The sequence below is a fragment of the Hyla sarda genome, unplaced genomic scaffold, assembly GCF_029499605.1.
Source record: "Hyla sarda isolate aHylSar1 unplaced genomic scaffold, aHylSar1.hap1 scaffold_281, whole genome shotgun sequence".
Taxonomy (NCBI): Eukaryota; Metazoa; Chordata; class Amphibia; order Anura; family Hylidae; genus Hyla; species Hyla sarda.
The window spans coordinates 306,037-324,584 of NW_026609514.1; the positions used below are offsets into that span (position 1 = coordinate 306,037).

General features: G+C 44.0%; 1 protein-coding gene across 1 annotated transcript in view; it reads left to right on the forward strand.

Moving 5' to 3' along the window:
- LOC130326118 (cilia- and flagella-associated protein 251-like) overlaps positions 1 to 12,915 on the forward strand; it is a 317,392-nt gene extending 304,477 nt beyond the window's left edge. The window contains exons 5-7 of the mRNA XM_056553341.1: positions 4,521 to 4,574; positions 9,880 to 9,915; positions 12,010 to 12,915. Of these exons, the coding sequence (XP_056409316.1) occupies positions 4,521 to 4,574; positions 9,880 to 9,915; positions 12,010 to 12,405 (486 nt within the window). The 3' untranslated portion in view covers positions 12,406 to 12,915. The remainder of the gene's footprint in view (positions 1 to 4,520; positions 4,575 to 9,879; positions 9,916 to 12,009) is intronic.
- Positions 12,916 to 18,548: the final 5,633 nt, after the last annotated feature.

Below are 18,548 nucleotides of genomic sequence, written 5' to 3' on the forward strand. Positions count from 1 at the left end.
CATGGAGTAGGAGGGCAACAACCCAGCAGCAGGACCGGTACCTCGGCCTTTGTGCAAGGAGGAGCAGGAGGAAAACTGCCAGAGCCCTGTAAAACGACCTCCAGCAGGCCACAAATGTGCATGTGTTTACTCAAACGGTCAGAAACAGACTCCATGAGGGTGGTATTAGGGCCCGACGTCCACAGGTGGGGGTTGTGCTTACCAGAAAATACCAAGATTGGCAAATGCGCCACTGTTGCCCTGTGCTCTTCACGGATGAAAGCAGGTTCACACTTAGCACATGTGACAGACTGCTTTCTAAAAAAAAAAAAATGTGGCTGTGACAGGGGGAAAATAGCCTAAAAGGCCATACGAACCCAGCCTTGGTCCCCCGCAGCTCCTGTGTGTCTCCTGGTCCCCTGATCTTCTCTTTTCTTCCTGCCTTTGAGACAGGCAATTAGTCCAGGACTTGCTCGCTCAGCCAATAACTGGCTGTCAGAGGACACTACTGTGAAGAAGAAAGATCGGGGGACCTAACCGGGGCGAAACAAAGCTGGGGTGGACCAACAGGGCATTGGGCTAGATATATATCTATCTATATTTTTTTTTTCCTGCCCCAGCAGCATATGATTCATTTTTTTTTTTTTTTTTTTTTTTTTAGAAAACATTGGAATACCCCTTTAATATTTAAAGGGGAACTCCGGTGGAAAAATTATGTTTTCAAATCAATTGATGCTATAAAGTTAAACAGTTTTGTAAATTACTTCTATTTAAAAATCTTAACCCTTCTAGTACTTATCAGCTGCTGTATACTACAGATATACTACAGAGAAATTTGTGAAATTCTTCACAGTCTGACAAGTCCAGTCTGTCCATGTTAGGGACTGTCCAGAGCTGGAGAGGTTTTCTATGGGATTATGCTTCTAATCTGGACAGTTCCTGACATGGACAGTTGTGTCAACAGAGAGCACTGTGGTCAGACTGGAAATAACTACACAAACTTCTCTGTAGTATATCTGTAGTATACAGCAGCTGATAAGTACTAGAAGGATTACAAATCTGTTAAACTTTCTGGCACCAGTTGATTTGAAAACATTTGTTTTCCACTCTTTAAAGGTCTAACACATTGATAGGCTGCGCTCTTTCACTTTAATGGAACTGCCCTGCATTATCATTCACAGCTGCCTATATGGACAACCTGATAATCCTGTAGACATAATGAAGAAGATGAGAAAGATGACCAGTTGCCCATTGCAACCAATTAGATTGCTTCTTCAATTTTTGAACAGGCCTCTGAAAAATAAAAGAAGCACTCTGATTGGTTGTAAGGGCAACTGGTAAACTTTTCCTAGACATAGGTTTTGATAACATTTCCCCCATGGTGTTCAGGGAGCATCCCAACCATCAAATATTGGTGGCCTTTCCTAAAGACAGGCCATCGACATTTACCTCTTAGTGGAGAGTAATAACACTACAGGTTATGGATACTAGATTCAAAAGGACAGAACGTTGGTTCAGGGATTTATTCTGATGCCATATTTGGAATCAGGAAGGAACATTTCCACCTGGTATTGGGCAATTGGCATGAGCCTTATAAGGTTTTTTTTTGCCTTCCTCTGGATCAACACAGTAGTGACACAATAGGCATATAGGTTGAACTTGATTAACTTTTTTTTAAAAATCTTTTTTCAATTGTGGGGAAGATTTATTAAACCTGTGCAGAGGAAACATTTACCAGTTTCCCATAGCAACAAATCAGGTTGCTCCTTTCATTTTTAAAAAAGCCTCTGAAAAAGAAAAAAAAGAAATCTAATTGGTTGCTATGGGCAACTGGTCAACTTTTCCTCTGCACAGATTTTGACACATCTCCTCCTTTCTAAGTATCTGTCCCCCAAAATAGAGCCTAAAATCCTGAATCCTGGATGTTTGGTGCCATCTTTTCAAAAAGGCAATGTTGAAATCTATGTTGATATTTATTTCTTTATTTTTCTTAGTACCTAATATGATAGATTTACCAAGACCAGCAATTCATAACAGATGTAAAGTAAACTATCTACAGCCAACCCATACACAATGTATAGAGAGGCAGAGCACATACATGACTGCCTTTCCATGCTCGATATCACAGGTGGTCCCAACAATGAGACCCCTGCAATCATACTGCATACTTATCCCCCATTCTGGGAATAGGGTATACATCTTAACCTCTTAAGGACGCAGGGCGTATGGATACGCCCTGCATTCCGAGTCCTTAAGGACGCAGGGCGTATCCATACGCCCGTGGGAATTTCGGTCCCCACCGTTAGCCGGTTGGGGACCGGAGCCGGATGCCTGCTGAAATCTGCCCGCCCCTGGTTGTCAAGGGGCTCTGGAAAGAAGATGGAGGCCGTACCTGCAGGAGAAGATGCCTGGGGACCTGGGATCTTCGCTTGAGCCTGCAGGATCCTGATCAGGTAGGGAATCCACAGTGGGGGGGGTGGAATTGAAAGTGAAAGTAAATCGATCTTTACCGTGGCAACCACTAGGGGGGCCAAACTGCAACTCCCAGCATGCCCAGAGAGCCAAAGGCTGTCTGGGCATGCTGGGAGTTGTAGTTTTGCAACATCTGGAGGGTCACAGTTTGGAGACCACTGTTACAGTGGTACCCAAACAGTAGCCCTCCAGATGTTGCCAAACTACAACTCTCAGCATGCCTCGACTGCCCAGGCATGCTGGGAGTTGTAGTTCTGTAACATCTGTCCCTTCAGATTTAGTAATTTTCATGACATTTTTGAAAATTGCTGCTCTACTTTGAAGCCCTCTAATTTTTTCAAAAAGCAAAAATATGTCCATTTTATGATGCCAACATAAAGTGGACATATTGTGTTTGTGAAGAAAAATAAAATGTATCTGGAATATCCATTTTCCTTACAATTAGAGAGCTTCAAAGTTAGAAAAATGCAAAATTTTCTAAATTTTCATGAAATTTTGGGATTTTTCACCAAAAAAGGATGCAAGTAACGCCGAAAATTTACCCCCAAAATAAAGTAGAATATGTCACGAAAAAACAATCAGAATCAGAATATTCGGTAAAAGCGTTTTCGCGTTATTAATTTGTAAAGTGACGGTGGTCAGAATTGCGAAAAAGGGCTCAGTCCTTAAGGTGAAAAAGGGCTGCGTCCTTAAGGGGTTAATAATGGGACAAACCCTTTAGGGTCTATTCACACAGCAGAATTTCCACACCAATTCCGCTTCCTTGGGTGGTTTCTGGCTTGTGGATTTTATGCGGAATTTGTGCTTAATCTGTGCAGAAATTCAGAAGTGTTAATGGGAGAGAGGAATCCCATAGAAGTCTATTGGGCTTTCATTTGAGGCAGAATTCCACAAGCGCAAATTCTGCTGTGTGAATAGACCCTTAGGCTATAATTCCACTTGGGATTTTGTGCAAAATTGCCCCCATTCTGTCGCACAGAGTTTTTTGCCTTGAAAAAGCGCTGCAGCCAGATTTCAATAAGGAACTGCAAAATGCTAGGTCCACTTGCCATTTTTGAGTTTGGCATTTTATAAATCTTTTTGGCTCAGTGGGTGATTTTCAAAAACGACCTCATGTTGAAAACATGGCGTTTTTCGAGCAAATCTGATTTATCTGTGAAGGCACGGATGCTGACCGCTGTGATTGGCCATACAGTACCAGCCAATCACCGGCAAACATGAATAAGTTATGTGAAGTTCTGTTCACATCACTGGCCGGAGTACGGTACAGTGCAGGGATGTGGAGCGGTGTTGCGTGTCACCTGCTTCTCATGACTAGAAATTATGATCACAATGGGTCTCAGGAGTGAGACCCGCTGTGATCTGTCACTTAGTGCAGGTACTACTGCTCCCAACATTGAACAGACTCTGTAGTACCACAATAATCACGCACATATAGTTGATATCGGATTTTACACTGTATTTATTAAAAATATCATTATTAAAATACATCAAAAACATTATTAATAAAAAGTTTTAGAAAATTAAGATAAAAATATATATTATTTTTACAATTACATGGACCCTTTATCCATTTGGACTATTGCCGGCTACATTTTCACGTCCCTGACCGCTCACATCAATCATTACCTGATTGAAAATGTAAAAAACTTTTTGTCATAAAAAAGAAATACTTAATTCCCTACAAATTTTCCCATCCCTACTTCTTCATTTTAAATTTTTTTTCTCTTGTACCAAACTAAATTTGTTAAAATACACCCACAAGGAATCTGCCAAAAGGTAAAAACACCTGAAAAAACACCTGAAAAAAATCAGTGGCAGTTTTTCATGCATTTTTTCTGGTGTTTTTTTAGCCTAAAAAAAACACCAGTACAAAGCTTTAGTGTAATTCTAGCCTTAGGCTTCGTCCTATAGATTATTACTTAGATAAGATACAAATAAAGACATTTGATAGGGGAAATGAGTAAAACAAGATCATTTTATTTCATCATAATGTATAGATATAATACATTACGCCATAATATGTTTAATGAGCTGAATAAAACTAAGTTTAATCTGTTCTGTTCTAGGTCTTTGAGATGAACAGAAGGGCCATAGACATTATCACAGCGTTCCAGGAAGAAGTAAGTGACATTGGAGATAATCAAATTTGTTATATAAAAGTATACATATAAAGTTTAGTAGGCATTCAGGGGATTCATCAATTGTGATATTTTTGTTGATTTGTGAAAAAGGCAAATAATTGCACAATTTGTGCACTAACTGCAGATGTGTGATTATTTGCTGTTTAAGACGGTACTTGCTAAAGGGGTGTGACCTATTGAAAAGGGGTGTGGTTGCTCACCGTTTACACTGCCAGCCTAAACTGCTGCTAAGATCTCCCCTTGCTCAGAGCTGGCGGAGATATCATCATGGGTGCACAGGTTTACTGGACTTATATAGAGGTGTCTGCTTCTTCATAAATCCAGGGAGCCTGTGCGCTGACAGGGAAGCCTGTGCGCTGGCAAGGAAGCCTGTGTGCTGACAGGGGAGCCCATACGCTGACAGGGGTGCCTGTGCACTGGCAGGGAAGCCCGTACGCTGACAGGAGAGCCCGTACGCTGACAGGAGAACCCGTACGCTGACAGGAGAACCCGTACGCTGACAGGGGAGCCTGTGCGCTGGTGGGGGGAGCCCGTACGCTGGCAGGGGAGCCTGTGCGCTGACAGGGGAGCCTGTGCGCTGGCAGGGAAGCCCGTACGCTGACAGGAGAGCCCGTACGCTGACAGGGGAGCCTGTGCGCTGGTGGGGGGAGCCCGTACGCTGGCAGGGGAGCCTGTATGCTGATGAGGCTTCATAAATGCCCCCTAGATTATGTTATGGCAGATTTTACCAGTTTTGATGAATGTGTCAGTAATCTTATGTCTATGTAGCTAACCCTAATAGACCCCAAATATCTGTGCACACAGTATAAATGACCTGCACCATTGTTTCCATCGATGAAACTGGCACCAGAGGTTCCTCTTTCCTAGGATATATCAAGCTTATTTACCCAGCCCAAAGAACTGTCCAGAGTAGAAGAACCTTCATTCCTCATACCCCATGGTGCCATAAGGAATTTTAGGAACTCATACAGCCACAGCGTCTGTCCCTCCCTCCTCCCTTCCAAAAGCAATAGTCCAAAAAACTACTTTTTTAACCTCTTAAGGACCCTTGATATACTCGTATGTCATGACACCCTGGTACTTAAGGACCAGGACCCATGACGTATGCGTACGTCATGGAGTATTCCGGTCCCCGCAGCGCGCCGGGCGGGGATCGGACCGGGATGCCTGCTGAAATCCTTCAGACCCCCCCCCCCCCCATGTCGGCGAACGCGGCAAATCGCAAGTGAATTCACACTTGCGATTTGTGCAATTACGGGTCTATGGTGACCCGGAATATAAGGGGGATTGCGATCCCCCTGAAGGGATAGGAGTGAGGTGGCAGGGGTGCCACCCCTCCTATCCCTGCTATTGGTCGTATAGACGCGACGACCAATAGCAGATCGGGGGCGGGGGGGGGGTTACTTTCGGTTTCCCCGTTCTGCCCACCCACAATAGGCGGGGCAGGACGGAGAAACAGACAGGGACCGGCGCCGAAGGTCACTTACCGATCTGCGGAGGCTGCGGGCGACGGTGATCGGTGGACAACGATGTTGTGCGGCTGGCTCCCTGGATCCTAGGGAAGCCGATGAGTTGCCTAGCAACATCTGGAGGGCTACAGTTTGAGACCACTATACAGTGGTCTCAAAACTGTAGCCCTACAGATGTTACAAAACTACAGTTTTGGAGTTGTAGTTTTGCAACAGCTGGAGACACACTGGTTTGAAAATACTGAGTTAGGTAACAGAACCTAACTGAAGGTTTTCCAACCAGAGTGTCTCCAGCTGTTTCAAACGTACAACTCACAGCATGCACGGTCTGTCAGTACATGCTGGGAGTTGTAATTTTGAAAAAGCTGGAGGTTTGACCCCCCCCCCCCCCCCCCCCCATGTGAATGTACAGGGTACATTCACACGGGCAGGTTTACAGTAAGTTTCCTGCTTGAAGTTTGAGCTGCAGAGCAAACTCCTAGCTGGAAACTCACCGTAACCCGCCAGTGCGAATGCACCCTAAAAACACTACACTACACTAACACATAATGAAGGGTAAAACACAACATATACACCCCCTTACACTGTTCCCCCCCCCCCCCAATAAAAATGAAAAACGTATTGTATGACAGTGTTTCCAAAACGGAGCCTCCAGCTGTTGCAAAACAACAACTCCCAGCATTTACGGACAGCCACTGACTGTCCAGGCATGCTGGGAGTTTAGCAACAGCTGGAGGCACCCTTTTTGGGAATCACTGGTGTAGAATACCCCTATGTCCACCCCTATGCAATCCCTAATTTAGTCCTCAAATGCGCATGGAGCTCTCTCATTGCAGAGCCCTGTCGTATTTCAAGGTATCAGTTTAGGGTCACATATGGGGTATTTCCATGCAGCTAAAGCAGGACGAAATTGCTTTCTGACATCAAGTTAGACTACATTCACACCACTATTTTTATCATACGTTTGCCAGATCACCTGTAGAAATTTCAAAGTTGGCCACTGCCGTATCCCCGCCAGACCCACGCCACATCTCATTCTCATTTTTGAGACTGGAGTCAGATAGTGACTTTGGTCGGCTCATTTTTGCACTGCATCAGTTTTATTGCCGGACTTAAACCGCAACATTCCATGGTTTTTCCGTCCAGCAACAAAACCAGATTTTGTTGTGAAAAATGATCTGACCAGAGTCACTATCTAACTCCAGTTGGCTCATGCAAATCAATGAGACAGGTCTGTCGAGGATACAGCAGCGGACGGTTTTGAAATTTCCGGCGATCCGGCGACTGTATGAAGAAATCGTGGTGTGAATGTTCCCTCTGTGATCATTTTTCCAGAAGGGGCGATTTCCCCATGGACACCCATGCTTGCACTATAGATCTACAATAAAGCTGTGAATTATAATACACAGAAGAAAGTGCTGAACTTTTCCCAAAGGAATCCTACAAATATTTACAGGCATATTTAAAGTTGTGAATAAACCGGGCTATTCACAAAACGTAAATCCTCAATTCCAGCCACCAGCCAATTGCATAAGGTCTAAAATACATAGAGCATATAATGACACTGCCAGTGAAGAGACGTAGTAATAAAAGGGGAGACCAAATTTAGGGAATACACTTGCTTTAAAAGATGTGTCTTTAGGGCATGTTTGAAACTGAGGAAGATGGGTATAAGCCTGATGGTCCGAGGTATTGCATTACAGAGAACTGGTGCAGCACAAGCAAAGTCTTAGAGGTGGAATTGAGGGGTTCAGATTAAAGATGTTAACTTTAGATCATTTCACTACTTATTAGCTGCTGAATATTACAGAGGAAATTCTTTTCTTTTTGGAACACAGTGCTCTCTGCTGACATCATGTCCACAGTGCTCTCTGTTGACATTTCTGTCCATTTTAGGAACTGTCCAGAGCAGCATATGTTTTCTATGGGGATTTTCTCCTACTCTGGACAGTTTTTAAAATGGACAGAGGTGTCAGCAGAGAGCACTGTGGTCATGACGTTAGCAGAGAGCTCTATGTAAGAAAATAATTTCCTCTGTAGTATTCAGCAGCTAATAAGTACTGGAAGGATTAAGATTTTTTTTAATAGAAGTAATTTACAAATCTGTTTAACTTTCTGGCACCAGTTGATTAAAAAAAAAAGTTTTCCACCGGAGTATCCCTTTAAGATCACATAACAGCTGTAGAGAAAGATGAATCTGGCAGTGGCATTTAGGATGGACTGGAGAGGGAGAGAAGGGAAGGCCTATTAGTAAAGAGTTTCAGTAGTCCAGGTGGGAATGAATTAAAGCATCCACAATAGTTTTGGTTGTTTCAGCAGTAAATGAGGGGTGCGTGGAAGACAGATCTGAGTCTACCATAACTTCAAGACAGCGGGTTTACTGTCCAGGAGTAATGGTTGTACCACTCACCGAGATGGAGATGTCAGGTTTAGGTAGATTAAATGGAGGAAATACAAGAAGTTCTGTAATAGAAAGATTTCTTTTCAGGAATAGGGAGGACACAATGTTAGAGACAGCAAAGAGAAAGTTGCTGGTGTTCTGTAGGAGTGCGGGGGTGATGATACGGGAAGAGGTAGAGAGCTGTATGTCATCAGCGGAGAGATGGTACTGGAGTTCAAATCTACTGAGGAGAAGGCCCAGGAAGGGTCCCTGAACCCCAACAACAAGAGCAGCAGGGAAATAGCTAGAGATAGGGATTGATACACCGAAGGAGCGTTCACGGAGGTAGGAAACAAAAACCAGGAGAGAGAGGAATCTTTAAGAACAATGGAGTGGAGTATAGCAAGAAGTAATTGGTGATCTACAGTGTCAAATGCTGCATAGAGATCAAGAAGAATCAGTAGAGAGAATTGCTATTAGATTTAACCATAAGACATCATTAGTGACTTCGGTTAAGCCAGTTTCTGTGGAGAATGGGGAATGTAATCCAGACAGTAAGGGGTCAAGGAGAGAGTTCCTGGAGAGATAATGGATTAGGTGGGAATAGACCAAGCATTCCAGGAGTTTGGAGATGAAGTGGAGAGACAGGTCAATAGTTAGCTGCACAGGATCCAGAGATGTTTTCTTCAGAAATGGGGTTATGACAGAATGTTTGAAGGAGGAATGAAAGATTTTAGTTATGTGATTGGTGATGGCAGGGGAGAGAATGCGGTAACACGGTGAGAGGATGTACCTGTATATACTTTCATGTACTGATTCATAGCACTATATACATGTATATAGCATCATGTACCTGTATATTACATCACCTACCTGTATATACCACCATTGAACTTTATATTTCATCACCTACCAGTACAAACCACCATGTAGATAGCAGCGTATGCCTGTGCAGCTGGCTTTTTTGGGGGTAGGGGTGTGCTGATACAGGACTTCACCAGGGGCACAATGGACACTATAGTGCCCCACACAGTAGTTAGATCTCAGTATAGTGTCCCTCACAGAAGATTGTAGGGATGTACTGATATTGGTATCAGTCAGGATATAGGTATGAACTTCGTATACTCGTGCAAATGTCCCTGCTAACATATGATGTAGATATAAGAAAGGCTTTCTTCACAACGGTCACATGGGTTCAGTTTTAAAGACATGATGAATATGAAGGATTTGTTATAATCTAGTTTCTAAAAGATCTTCTAAATAGAATTACACAGAATGCTGCAGTATTCTAGAAGACAGAGACTACGTGCGCTCTTTTCTTATAGATATTTTCTTTATTAATAGATAAGCCCTTCAATACATAAGTATGTTCTGAATACCTACATTAGATTGAAGTAACAATAACTTATTTCTGTTTTATTTTTCATGTGGACAGAACAGAGAACAGGAACTAAGGATCACCCAATACTATGTAAGTGATATAACAAATAACCATATTAGCTCCTTATAGACAGAGGCAATTTTCATTTTTTTGCAGTTTCAGTTTTTCCTCCTCTCTTCTTATAGTCATAAAAATGTTTCATAAAATATGCTGGGAAACAAAAAATTTATTTTAAGGTGAAAACGAACACAAATTATTTTTTTTTTATCTGAGTTGGGGGTGCTATTTTTTATACATTGTTTATTATGCTCGTTAACTGACATGTTATGTTGATGCTTTTAAAATGTACACATATGCTTAAAGAGGTAATCCAGGGAAGTATATATATATATATATATATATATATATATATATATACATATATATATATATATATATATATATATATATATATATATATATATAGTCCAACAGGAAGCATGAAGCGGCACTCCAGCGATTTCAAGATAAGAAAAAGTTACTTTATTCACCCATAGTGCTACATTTCGACCCTCTCAATGGAGTCTTTATCAAGCATGCTTGAAATCGCTGGAGTGCCGCTTCATGCTTCCTGTTGGACTATTTTTGTTTGATGCACCTTTGGTCAACGTTGGAGCTGGCTGAGCACCCACAGATCTATTATATAGGGCTAGAAGCCCCTTCATGGTGCTCCTTAACTACTATTTTCAATTTTATATAATATATATATTTATGAAAAGAGCACAAACCAAAGCAACCACACTACCTGGATATGTACCCTGTAAACTATCCTGCCTGATATGCATTGTCTTCTCTGGCTTCTTGAAATTCTTTGCCATCTTTCCCTCGCCTTGCCTACATCTCCCAGCAATCATTGCAGCACTGCTCTGTCAGCTGGCTCCCTTCTGCAGTGAGCAGCAGAGAGAGGTTCAGTGTCTGATTGGCTGAGGCTTCACACACCTCACAGTTCTTAGCACTAAAGAGAGCATGACCATCAGTGCAGGGTAGAAACCACATGGTCTGTGTCTCACAGGAAGGTGGGGGTTGCTTTCAGATAGTTATTTGGACAGAGACAGAGTGGATGGCTGGATGATGTCATTCCCTCACTTTATGCACATAAGTAACAACTAAAGAGGGGAGACTGCTCTATATAGCTAATGAATGATATTTAGACAATTAAATACGTTGATGAGAGGAAAAGATGGGCTATAGGTTTAGTTTCCCAGAGTACCCCTTTTTACACCTGTGGAATCATTTTAGGGCTCTTTTTTTCTGTATAAGTCATTCCCCATGCAGGATTAATAAGGTTAAGTTTTATGAGTTAGGATAATTATACATGCAGTTATTCCAAATATGCAAACAACATTTTTTTTTCTTTACTTTTTTGTATGGGGAGGGTTAATTTATATTTGTAAAAACAGATTTCTTTTTCTTTACACGTTAACAGCCAATTACTGTTGGGGCTTGCTGGAAGATGTGGTTTTGCAACTTTTGTAGGTCTAGAGTTTGGTGACCAATGCCCAAGGGGACTTGTATGAGCAATGGTTAGATGACTTATACAGATTTATGCAGGACATATGTCCTTTATTGATCTAAGTGATTTACATACATCCCACTCCATACATCCTACAACACGCGCTCAGAGATAAGAGACGGACTGCAGTTCTGGAGATCGTGGAGGTCCCAGCAGTCAGACCCTCCTCAATTATACTCTTACCTTCAACCTGTGGATATGGATTAAGACATTTTTACTGCATCCTTGAGGACTGATTTTTTATTTTCTCTGTAATTAATTGTTTTGCATTGTAGTATAAGCCCTCTGTGGTTATGCACAACATCAGAAACCTTGGTTACTAGTTTATTTTGTTAAAGTGAGCTACACATATCTTTCTTCTTGTTCATTGTTTCATAAACCTTGTTGTTATCATTCATGAGTCAACCTAAAAGAAGTATTTCCTAGAGAAAAGTTATATTTGCCCAAAATTGCCTACAAATAAAGACACCATCGTTGGACCTCTGTTGTCTCATTATGTCAAAGTCTTGGCTTTGGATCCCCTGATACTGTTCTAGTCGAGAGCAACCCTTTCTGACGGAGGATATTACAACAATCATGGAAGGCTGGATGAGGCAAATCATACAGATTATCTGATTTACTTATGTGTGAAGGAAGAAGAGGAGAAGAAGGAGAAGGAAAACAAAGAAGAGGAAGAGGAAAAAGAGGAGGATGAAGGGGAGGAAAAAGAAGAGGAAGAGAAGGAGAAAAAGAAGAAATATGAAGAGGAGAAGGAGAACGAAGATGAGAAGCAGGATGAAGGGGACAATGAAGAAAAAAAAGAAGAGAAGGAGGAAGAGAATGACAGAAAGGAGAAAGAACAAGTGGAGAAGAATGAAGGGCAGAATGAAGCAGAGGAAGAGGTAAAGAAGGAGAAAGATGAAAAGGTAATAGAAGAAGAAGAAGAAGAAGAAGAGCTAACTTGCTGCACGTGGTTTTGTACACCAACTAGAGCCTTCATCAGCAGCGTAACAAACTTTTTCTTTACCAAATGTGGAGGACTCCCTTAACATCAAGTGGAGTCTGGAGGAGGCGCTGTTAAAGAGATTATCAATAGGTATTACCTTTCTTCCCTTCCCAGCAGCTCACTTCTGATTTGGTCTCTACTCTTCCTAATACCTTCTGGTATGAAAAGGTAGATCTTAGATGGCAGAGCAGGTACTATGCTGAAGCCTTTACATGCAGGTGAAACCAGTGGCAGCAAATGTATGCAACATTGTGTGTACATTGGCTACCATATGGAGGCATGGTTTTGCCCACATGTGGTGACCACAACAAAGTACTTGACCCACCATCTCATTCCCCCCCTTTTATTCCAGGTGATAAGTCAACAGGGAAAGAGACCAAGCTTGAAGTGAGCCACTGGGAACCAGGGAAAGATAATGCCATTTTAGATGCTGAGATAACCCCTTTAACATGTAGAGGCAAATGAGGCGCCATTACTATCAGGAGGGTTCATTTGCCTCATATGGGGTAGGAGGAGACCCCCTTTAAGATCAAAGATTGGAGGACAAGACTCCCTTAAGACCACTGGAGTCTGGAGGAGGCGCTGTTAAAGAGGTTATCAAGACAGCTGAAAAGGTATGACCTTCCTTCGCTTCCCAGCCACTGGAGAGAGGGAAAAGTTTATGCCATTTTAGCTCCTTTGATAACCCCTTTTACATAAAGAGGCAAATGAGGCGCCTATAACATCAGGAGGATTCATTTGCCTCATAAGGGGTAGGAGGAGACCCCCTTTAAGATCAAAGACTGGAGGACAAGACTCCCTTAAGACCACTGGAGTCTGGAGGAGGCGCTGTTAAAGAGGTTATCAAGACAGCTGAAAAAGTATGACCTTACCTCGCTTCCCAGCAGCTCACTTCTGCTTTGGTCTTGACTCATCCTGATACCTTCTGGTATGAAAATGGAAGGCCGAGATGGGGGAGCAGGTAGCATGTTGCAGTCGTCACATGCAGGCGAAATCAGTGGCGGCAAATGTATGCAACATCGGAGGCCTGGTTTCACCCACATGTGGTGACCACAACACATTACCTGACCCCTTATTTCAGCCACCCCCTTTATTCCAGGTGAGAAGGTATAGGGATGAGATGAGAGCTATGTGGAAAAGAACCACTGGAGGTAGGGGAAAGTTTATGCCATTTTAGCTCCTCTGATAACCCCTTTAACATATAGAGGCAAATGAGGCGCATTTAACATCAGGAGGATTCATTTGCCTCATAAGGGGTAGGAGGAGACCCCCTTTAAGATCAAAGACTGGAGGACAAGACTCCCTTAAGACCACTGGAGTCTGGAGGAGGCGCTGTTAAAGAGGTTATCAAGAAATCTGAAAAGGTATGACCTTACCTTGCTTTCCCAGCAGCTCACTTCTGGATTGGTCTCGACTCGTCCTGATACCTTCTGGTATGAAAATGGAGGGCCGAGATGGGGGAGCAGGTAGCATGTTGCAGTCGTCACATGCAGGCCAAATCAGTGGCGGCAAATGTATGCAACATCGGAGGCCTGGTTTCACCCACATGTGGTGACCATAACACATTACCTGACCCCTTTTGTCAGCCACCCCCTTTATTCCAGGTGAGAAGGTATCGGGATGAGATGAGAGCTAACTGGAAAAGAGCTGGAGGGAGGGGAAAGTTTATGCCATTTTAGCTCCTTTGATAACCCCTTTAACATATAGAGGCAAATGAGGCGCCTTTTACATCAGGAGGATTCATTTGCCTCATAAGGGGTAGGAGGAGACCCCCTTTAAGATCAAAGATTGGAGGACAAGACTCCCTTAAGACCACTGGAGTCTGGAGGAGGCGCTGTTAAAGAGGTTATCAAGACAGCTGAAAAGGTATGACCTTCCTTCGCTTCCCAGCCACTGGAGAGAGGGAAAAGTTTATGCCATTTTAGCTCCTCTGATAACCCCTTTAACAGAGGCAAATGAGGCGCCTTTAACATCAGGAGGATTCCTTTGCCTCATAAGGGGTAGGAGGAGACCCCCTTTAAGATCAAAGACTGGAGGACAAGACTGCCTTAAGACCACCGGAGTCTGGAGGAGGCGCTGTTAAAGAGGTTATCAAGACAGCTGAAAAAGTATGACCTTACCTCGCTTCCCAGCAGCTCACTTCTGCTTTGGTCTTGACTCATCCTGATACCTTCTGGTATGAAAATGGAGGGCCGAGATGCAGGAGCAGGTAGCATGTTGCAGTCGTCACATGCAGGCGAAATCAGTGGCAGCAAATGTACGCAACATCGTATGTACATTGTCTACCACATGGAGGCCTGGTTTCACCCACATGTGGTGACCACAACACATTACCTGACCCCTTATTTCAGCCACCCCCTTTATTCCAGGTGAGAAGGTATCGGGATGAGATGAGAGCTATGTGGAAAAGAGCCACTGGAGGTAGGGGAAAGTTTATGCCATTTTAGCTCCTCTGATAACCCCTTTAACATATAGAGGCAAATGAGGCGCCTTTTACATCAGGAGGATTCATTTGCCTCATAAGGGGTAGGAGGAGACCCCCTTTAAGATCAAATACTGGAGGACAAGACTCCCTTAAGACCAGTGGAGTCTGGAGGAGGCGCTGTTAAAGCGGTTATCAAGACAGCAGAAAAGGTATGACCTTCCTTCGCTTCCCAGCCACTGGAGAGAGGGAAAGGTTATGCCATTTTAGCTCCTCTGATAACCCCTTTAACAGAGGCAAATGAGGCGCCTTTAACATCAGGAGGATTCATTTGCCTCATAAGGGGTAGGAGGAGACCCCCTTTAAGATCAAAGATTGGAGGACAAGACTCCCTTAAGACCACTGGAGTCTGGAGGAGGCGCTGTTAAAGAGGTTATCAAGACAGCTGAAAAGGTATGACCTTCCTTCGCTTCCCAGCCACTGGAGAGAGGGAAAAGTTTATGCCATTTTAGCTCCTCTGATAACCCCTTTAACAGAGGCAAATGAGGCGCCTTTAACATCAGGAGGATTAATTTGCCTCATAAGGGGTAGGAGGAGACCCCCTTTAAGATCAAAGACTGGAGGACAAGACTCCCTTAAGACCACCGGAGTCTGGAGGAGGCGCTGTTAAAGAGGTTATCAAGAAAGCTGAAAAAGTATGACCTTACCTCGCTTCCCAGCAGCTCACTTCTGCTTTGGTCTTGACTCATCCTGATACCTTCTGGTATGAAAATGGAGGGCCGAGATGCAGGAGCAGGTAGCATGTTGCAGTCGTCACATGCAGGCGAAATCAGTGGCAGCAAATGTACGCAACATCGTATGTACATTGTCTACCACATGGAGGCCTGGTTTCACCCACATGTGGTGACCACAACACATTACCTGACCCCTTATTTCAGCCACCCCCTTTATTCCAGGTGAGAAGGTATCGGGATGAGATGAGAGCTATGTGGAAAAGAGCCACTGGAGGTAGGGGAAAGTTTATGCCATTTTAGCTCCTCTGATAACCCCTTTAACATATAGAGGCAAATGAGGCGCCTTTTACATCAGGAGGATTCATTTGCCTCATAAGGGGTAGGAGGAGACCCCCTTTAAGATCAAATACTGGAGGACAAGACTCCCTTAAGACCAGTGGAGTCTGGAGGAGGCGCTGTTAAAGCGGTTATCAAGACAGCTGAAAAGGTATGACCTTCCTTCGCTTCCCAGCCACTGGAGGGAAAAGTTTATGCCATTTTAGCTCCTCTGATAACCCCTTTAACAGAGGCAAATGAGGCGCCTTTAACATCAGGAGGATTCATTTGCCTCATAAGGGGTAGGAGGAGACCCCCTTTAAGATCAAAGATTGGAGGACAAGACTCCCTTAAGACCACTGGAGTCTGGAGGAGGCGCTGTTAAAGAGGTTATCAAGACAGCTGAAAAGGTATGACCTTCCTTCGCTTCCCAGCCACTGGAGAGAGGGAAAAGTTTATGCCATTTTAGCTCCTCTGATAACCCCTTTAACAGAGGCAAATGAGGCGCCTTTAACATCAGGAGGATTCATTTGCCTCATAAGGGGTAGGAGGAGACCCCCTTTAAGATCAAAGACTGGAGGACAAGACTCCCTTAAGACCACCGGAGTCTGGAGGAGGCGCTGTTAAAGAGGTTATCAAGACAGCTGAAAAAGTATGACCTTACCTTGCTTCCCAGCAGCTCACTTCTGCTTTGGTCTTGACTCATCCTGATACCTTCTGGTATGAAAATGGAGGGCCGAGATGCAGGAGCAGGTAGCATGTTGCAGTCGTCACATGCAGGCGAAATCAGTGGCAGCAAATGTACGCAACATCGTATGTACATTGTCTACCACATGGAGGCCTGGTTTCACCCACATGTGGTGACCACAACACATTACCTGACCCCTTATTTCAGCCACCCCCTTTATTCCAGGTGAGAAGGTATCGGGATGAGATGAGAGCTATGTGGAAAAGAGCCACTGGAGAGAGGGAAAAGTTTATGCCATTTTAGCTCCTCTGATAACCCCTTTAACATATAGAGGCAAATGAGGCGCCTTTTACATCAGGAGGATTCATTTGCCTCATAAGGGGTAGGAGGAGACCCCCTTTAAGATCAAATACTGGAGGACAAGACTCCCTTAAGACCAGTGGAGTCTGGAGGAGGCGCTGTTAAAGCGGTTATCAAGACAGCTGAAAAGGTATGACCTTCCTTCGCTTCCCAGCCACTGGAGAGAGGGAAAGGTTATGCCATTTTAGCTCCTCTGATAACCCCTTTAACAGAGGCAAATGAGGCGCCTTTTACATCAGGAGGATTCATTTGCCTCATAAGGGGTAGGAGGAGACCCCCTTTAAGATCAAAGATTGGAGGACAAGACTCCCTTAAGACCACTGGAGTCTGGAGGAGGCGCTGTTAAAGAGGTTATCAAGACAGCTGAAAAGGTATGACCTTCCTTCGCTTCCCAGCCACTGGAGAGAGGGAAAAGTTTATGCCATTTTAGCTCCTCTGATAACCCCTTTAACATAGGCAAATGAGGCGCCTTTAACATCAGGAGGATTAATTTGCCTCATAAGGGGTAGGAGGAGACCCCCTTTAAGATCAAAGACTGGAGGACAAGACTCCCTTAAGACCACCGGAGTCTGGAGGAGGCGCTGTTAAAGAGGTTATCAAGAAAGCTGAAAAAGTATGACCTTACCTCGCTTCCCAGCAGCTCACTTCTGCTTTGGTCTTGACTCATCCTGATACCTTCTGGTATGAAAATGGAGGGCCGAGATGCAGGAGCAGGTAGCATGTTGCAGTCGTCACATGCAGGCGAAATCAGTGGCAGCAAATGTACGCAACATCGTATGTACATTGTCTACCACATGGAGGCCTGGTTTCACCCACATGTGGTGACCACAACACATTACCTGACCCCTTATTTCAGCCACCCCCTTTATTCCAGGTGAGAAGGTATCGGGATGAGATGAGAGCTATGTGGAAAAGAGCCACTGGAGGTAGGGGAAAGTTTATGCCATTTTAGCTCCTCTGATAACCCCTTTAACATATAGAGGCAAATGAGGCGCCTTTTACATCAGGAGGATTCATTTGCCTCATAAGGGGTAGGAGGAGACCCCCTTTAAGATCAAATACTGGAGGACAAGACTCCCTTAAGACCAGTGGAGTCTGGAGGAGGCGCTGTTAAAGCGGTTATCAAGACAGCTGAAAAGGTATGACCTTCCTTCGCTTCCCAGCCACTGGAGAGAGGGAAAAGTTTATGCCATTTTAGCTCCTCTGATAACCCCTTTAACAGAGGCAAATGAGGCGCCTTTAACATCAGGAGGATTCATTTGCCTCATAAGGCGTAGGAGGAGACCCCCTTTAAGATCAAAGATTGGAGGACAAGACTCCCTTAAGACCACTGGAGTCTGGAGGAGGCGCTGTTCAAGAGGTTATCAAGACAGCTGAAAAGGTATGACCTTCCTTCGCTTCCCAGCCACTGGAGAGAGGGAAAAGTTTATGCCATTTTAGCTCCTCTGATAACCCCTTTAACAGAGGCAAATGAGGCGCCTTTAACATCAGGAGGATTCATTTGCCTCATAAGGGGTAGGAGGAGACCCCCTTTAAGATCAAAGACTGGAGGACAAGACTCCCTTAAGACCACCGGAGTCTGGAGGAGGCGCTGTTAAAGAGGTTATCAAGACAGCTGAAAAAGTATGACCTTACCTTGCTTCCCAGCAGCTCACTTCTGCTTTGGT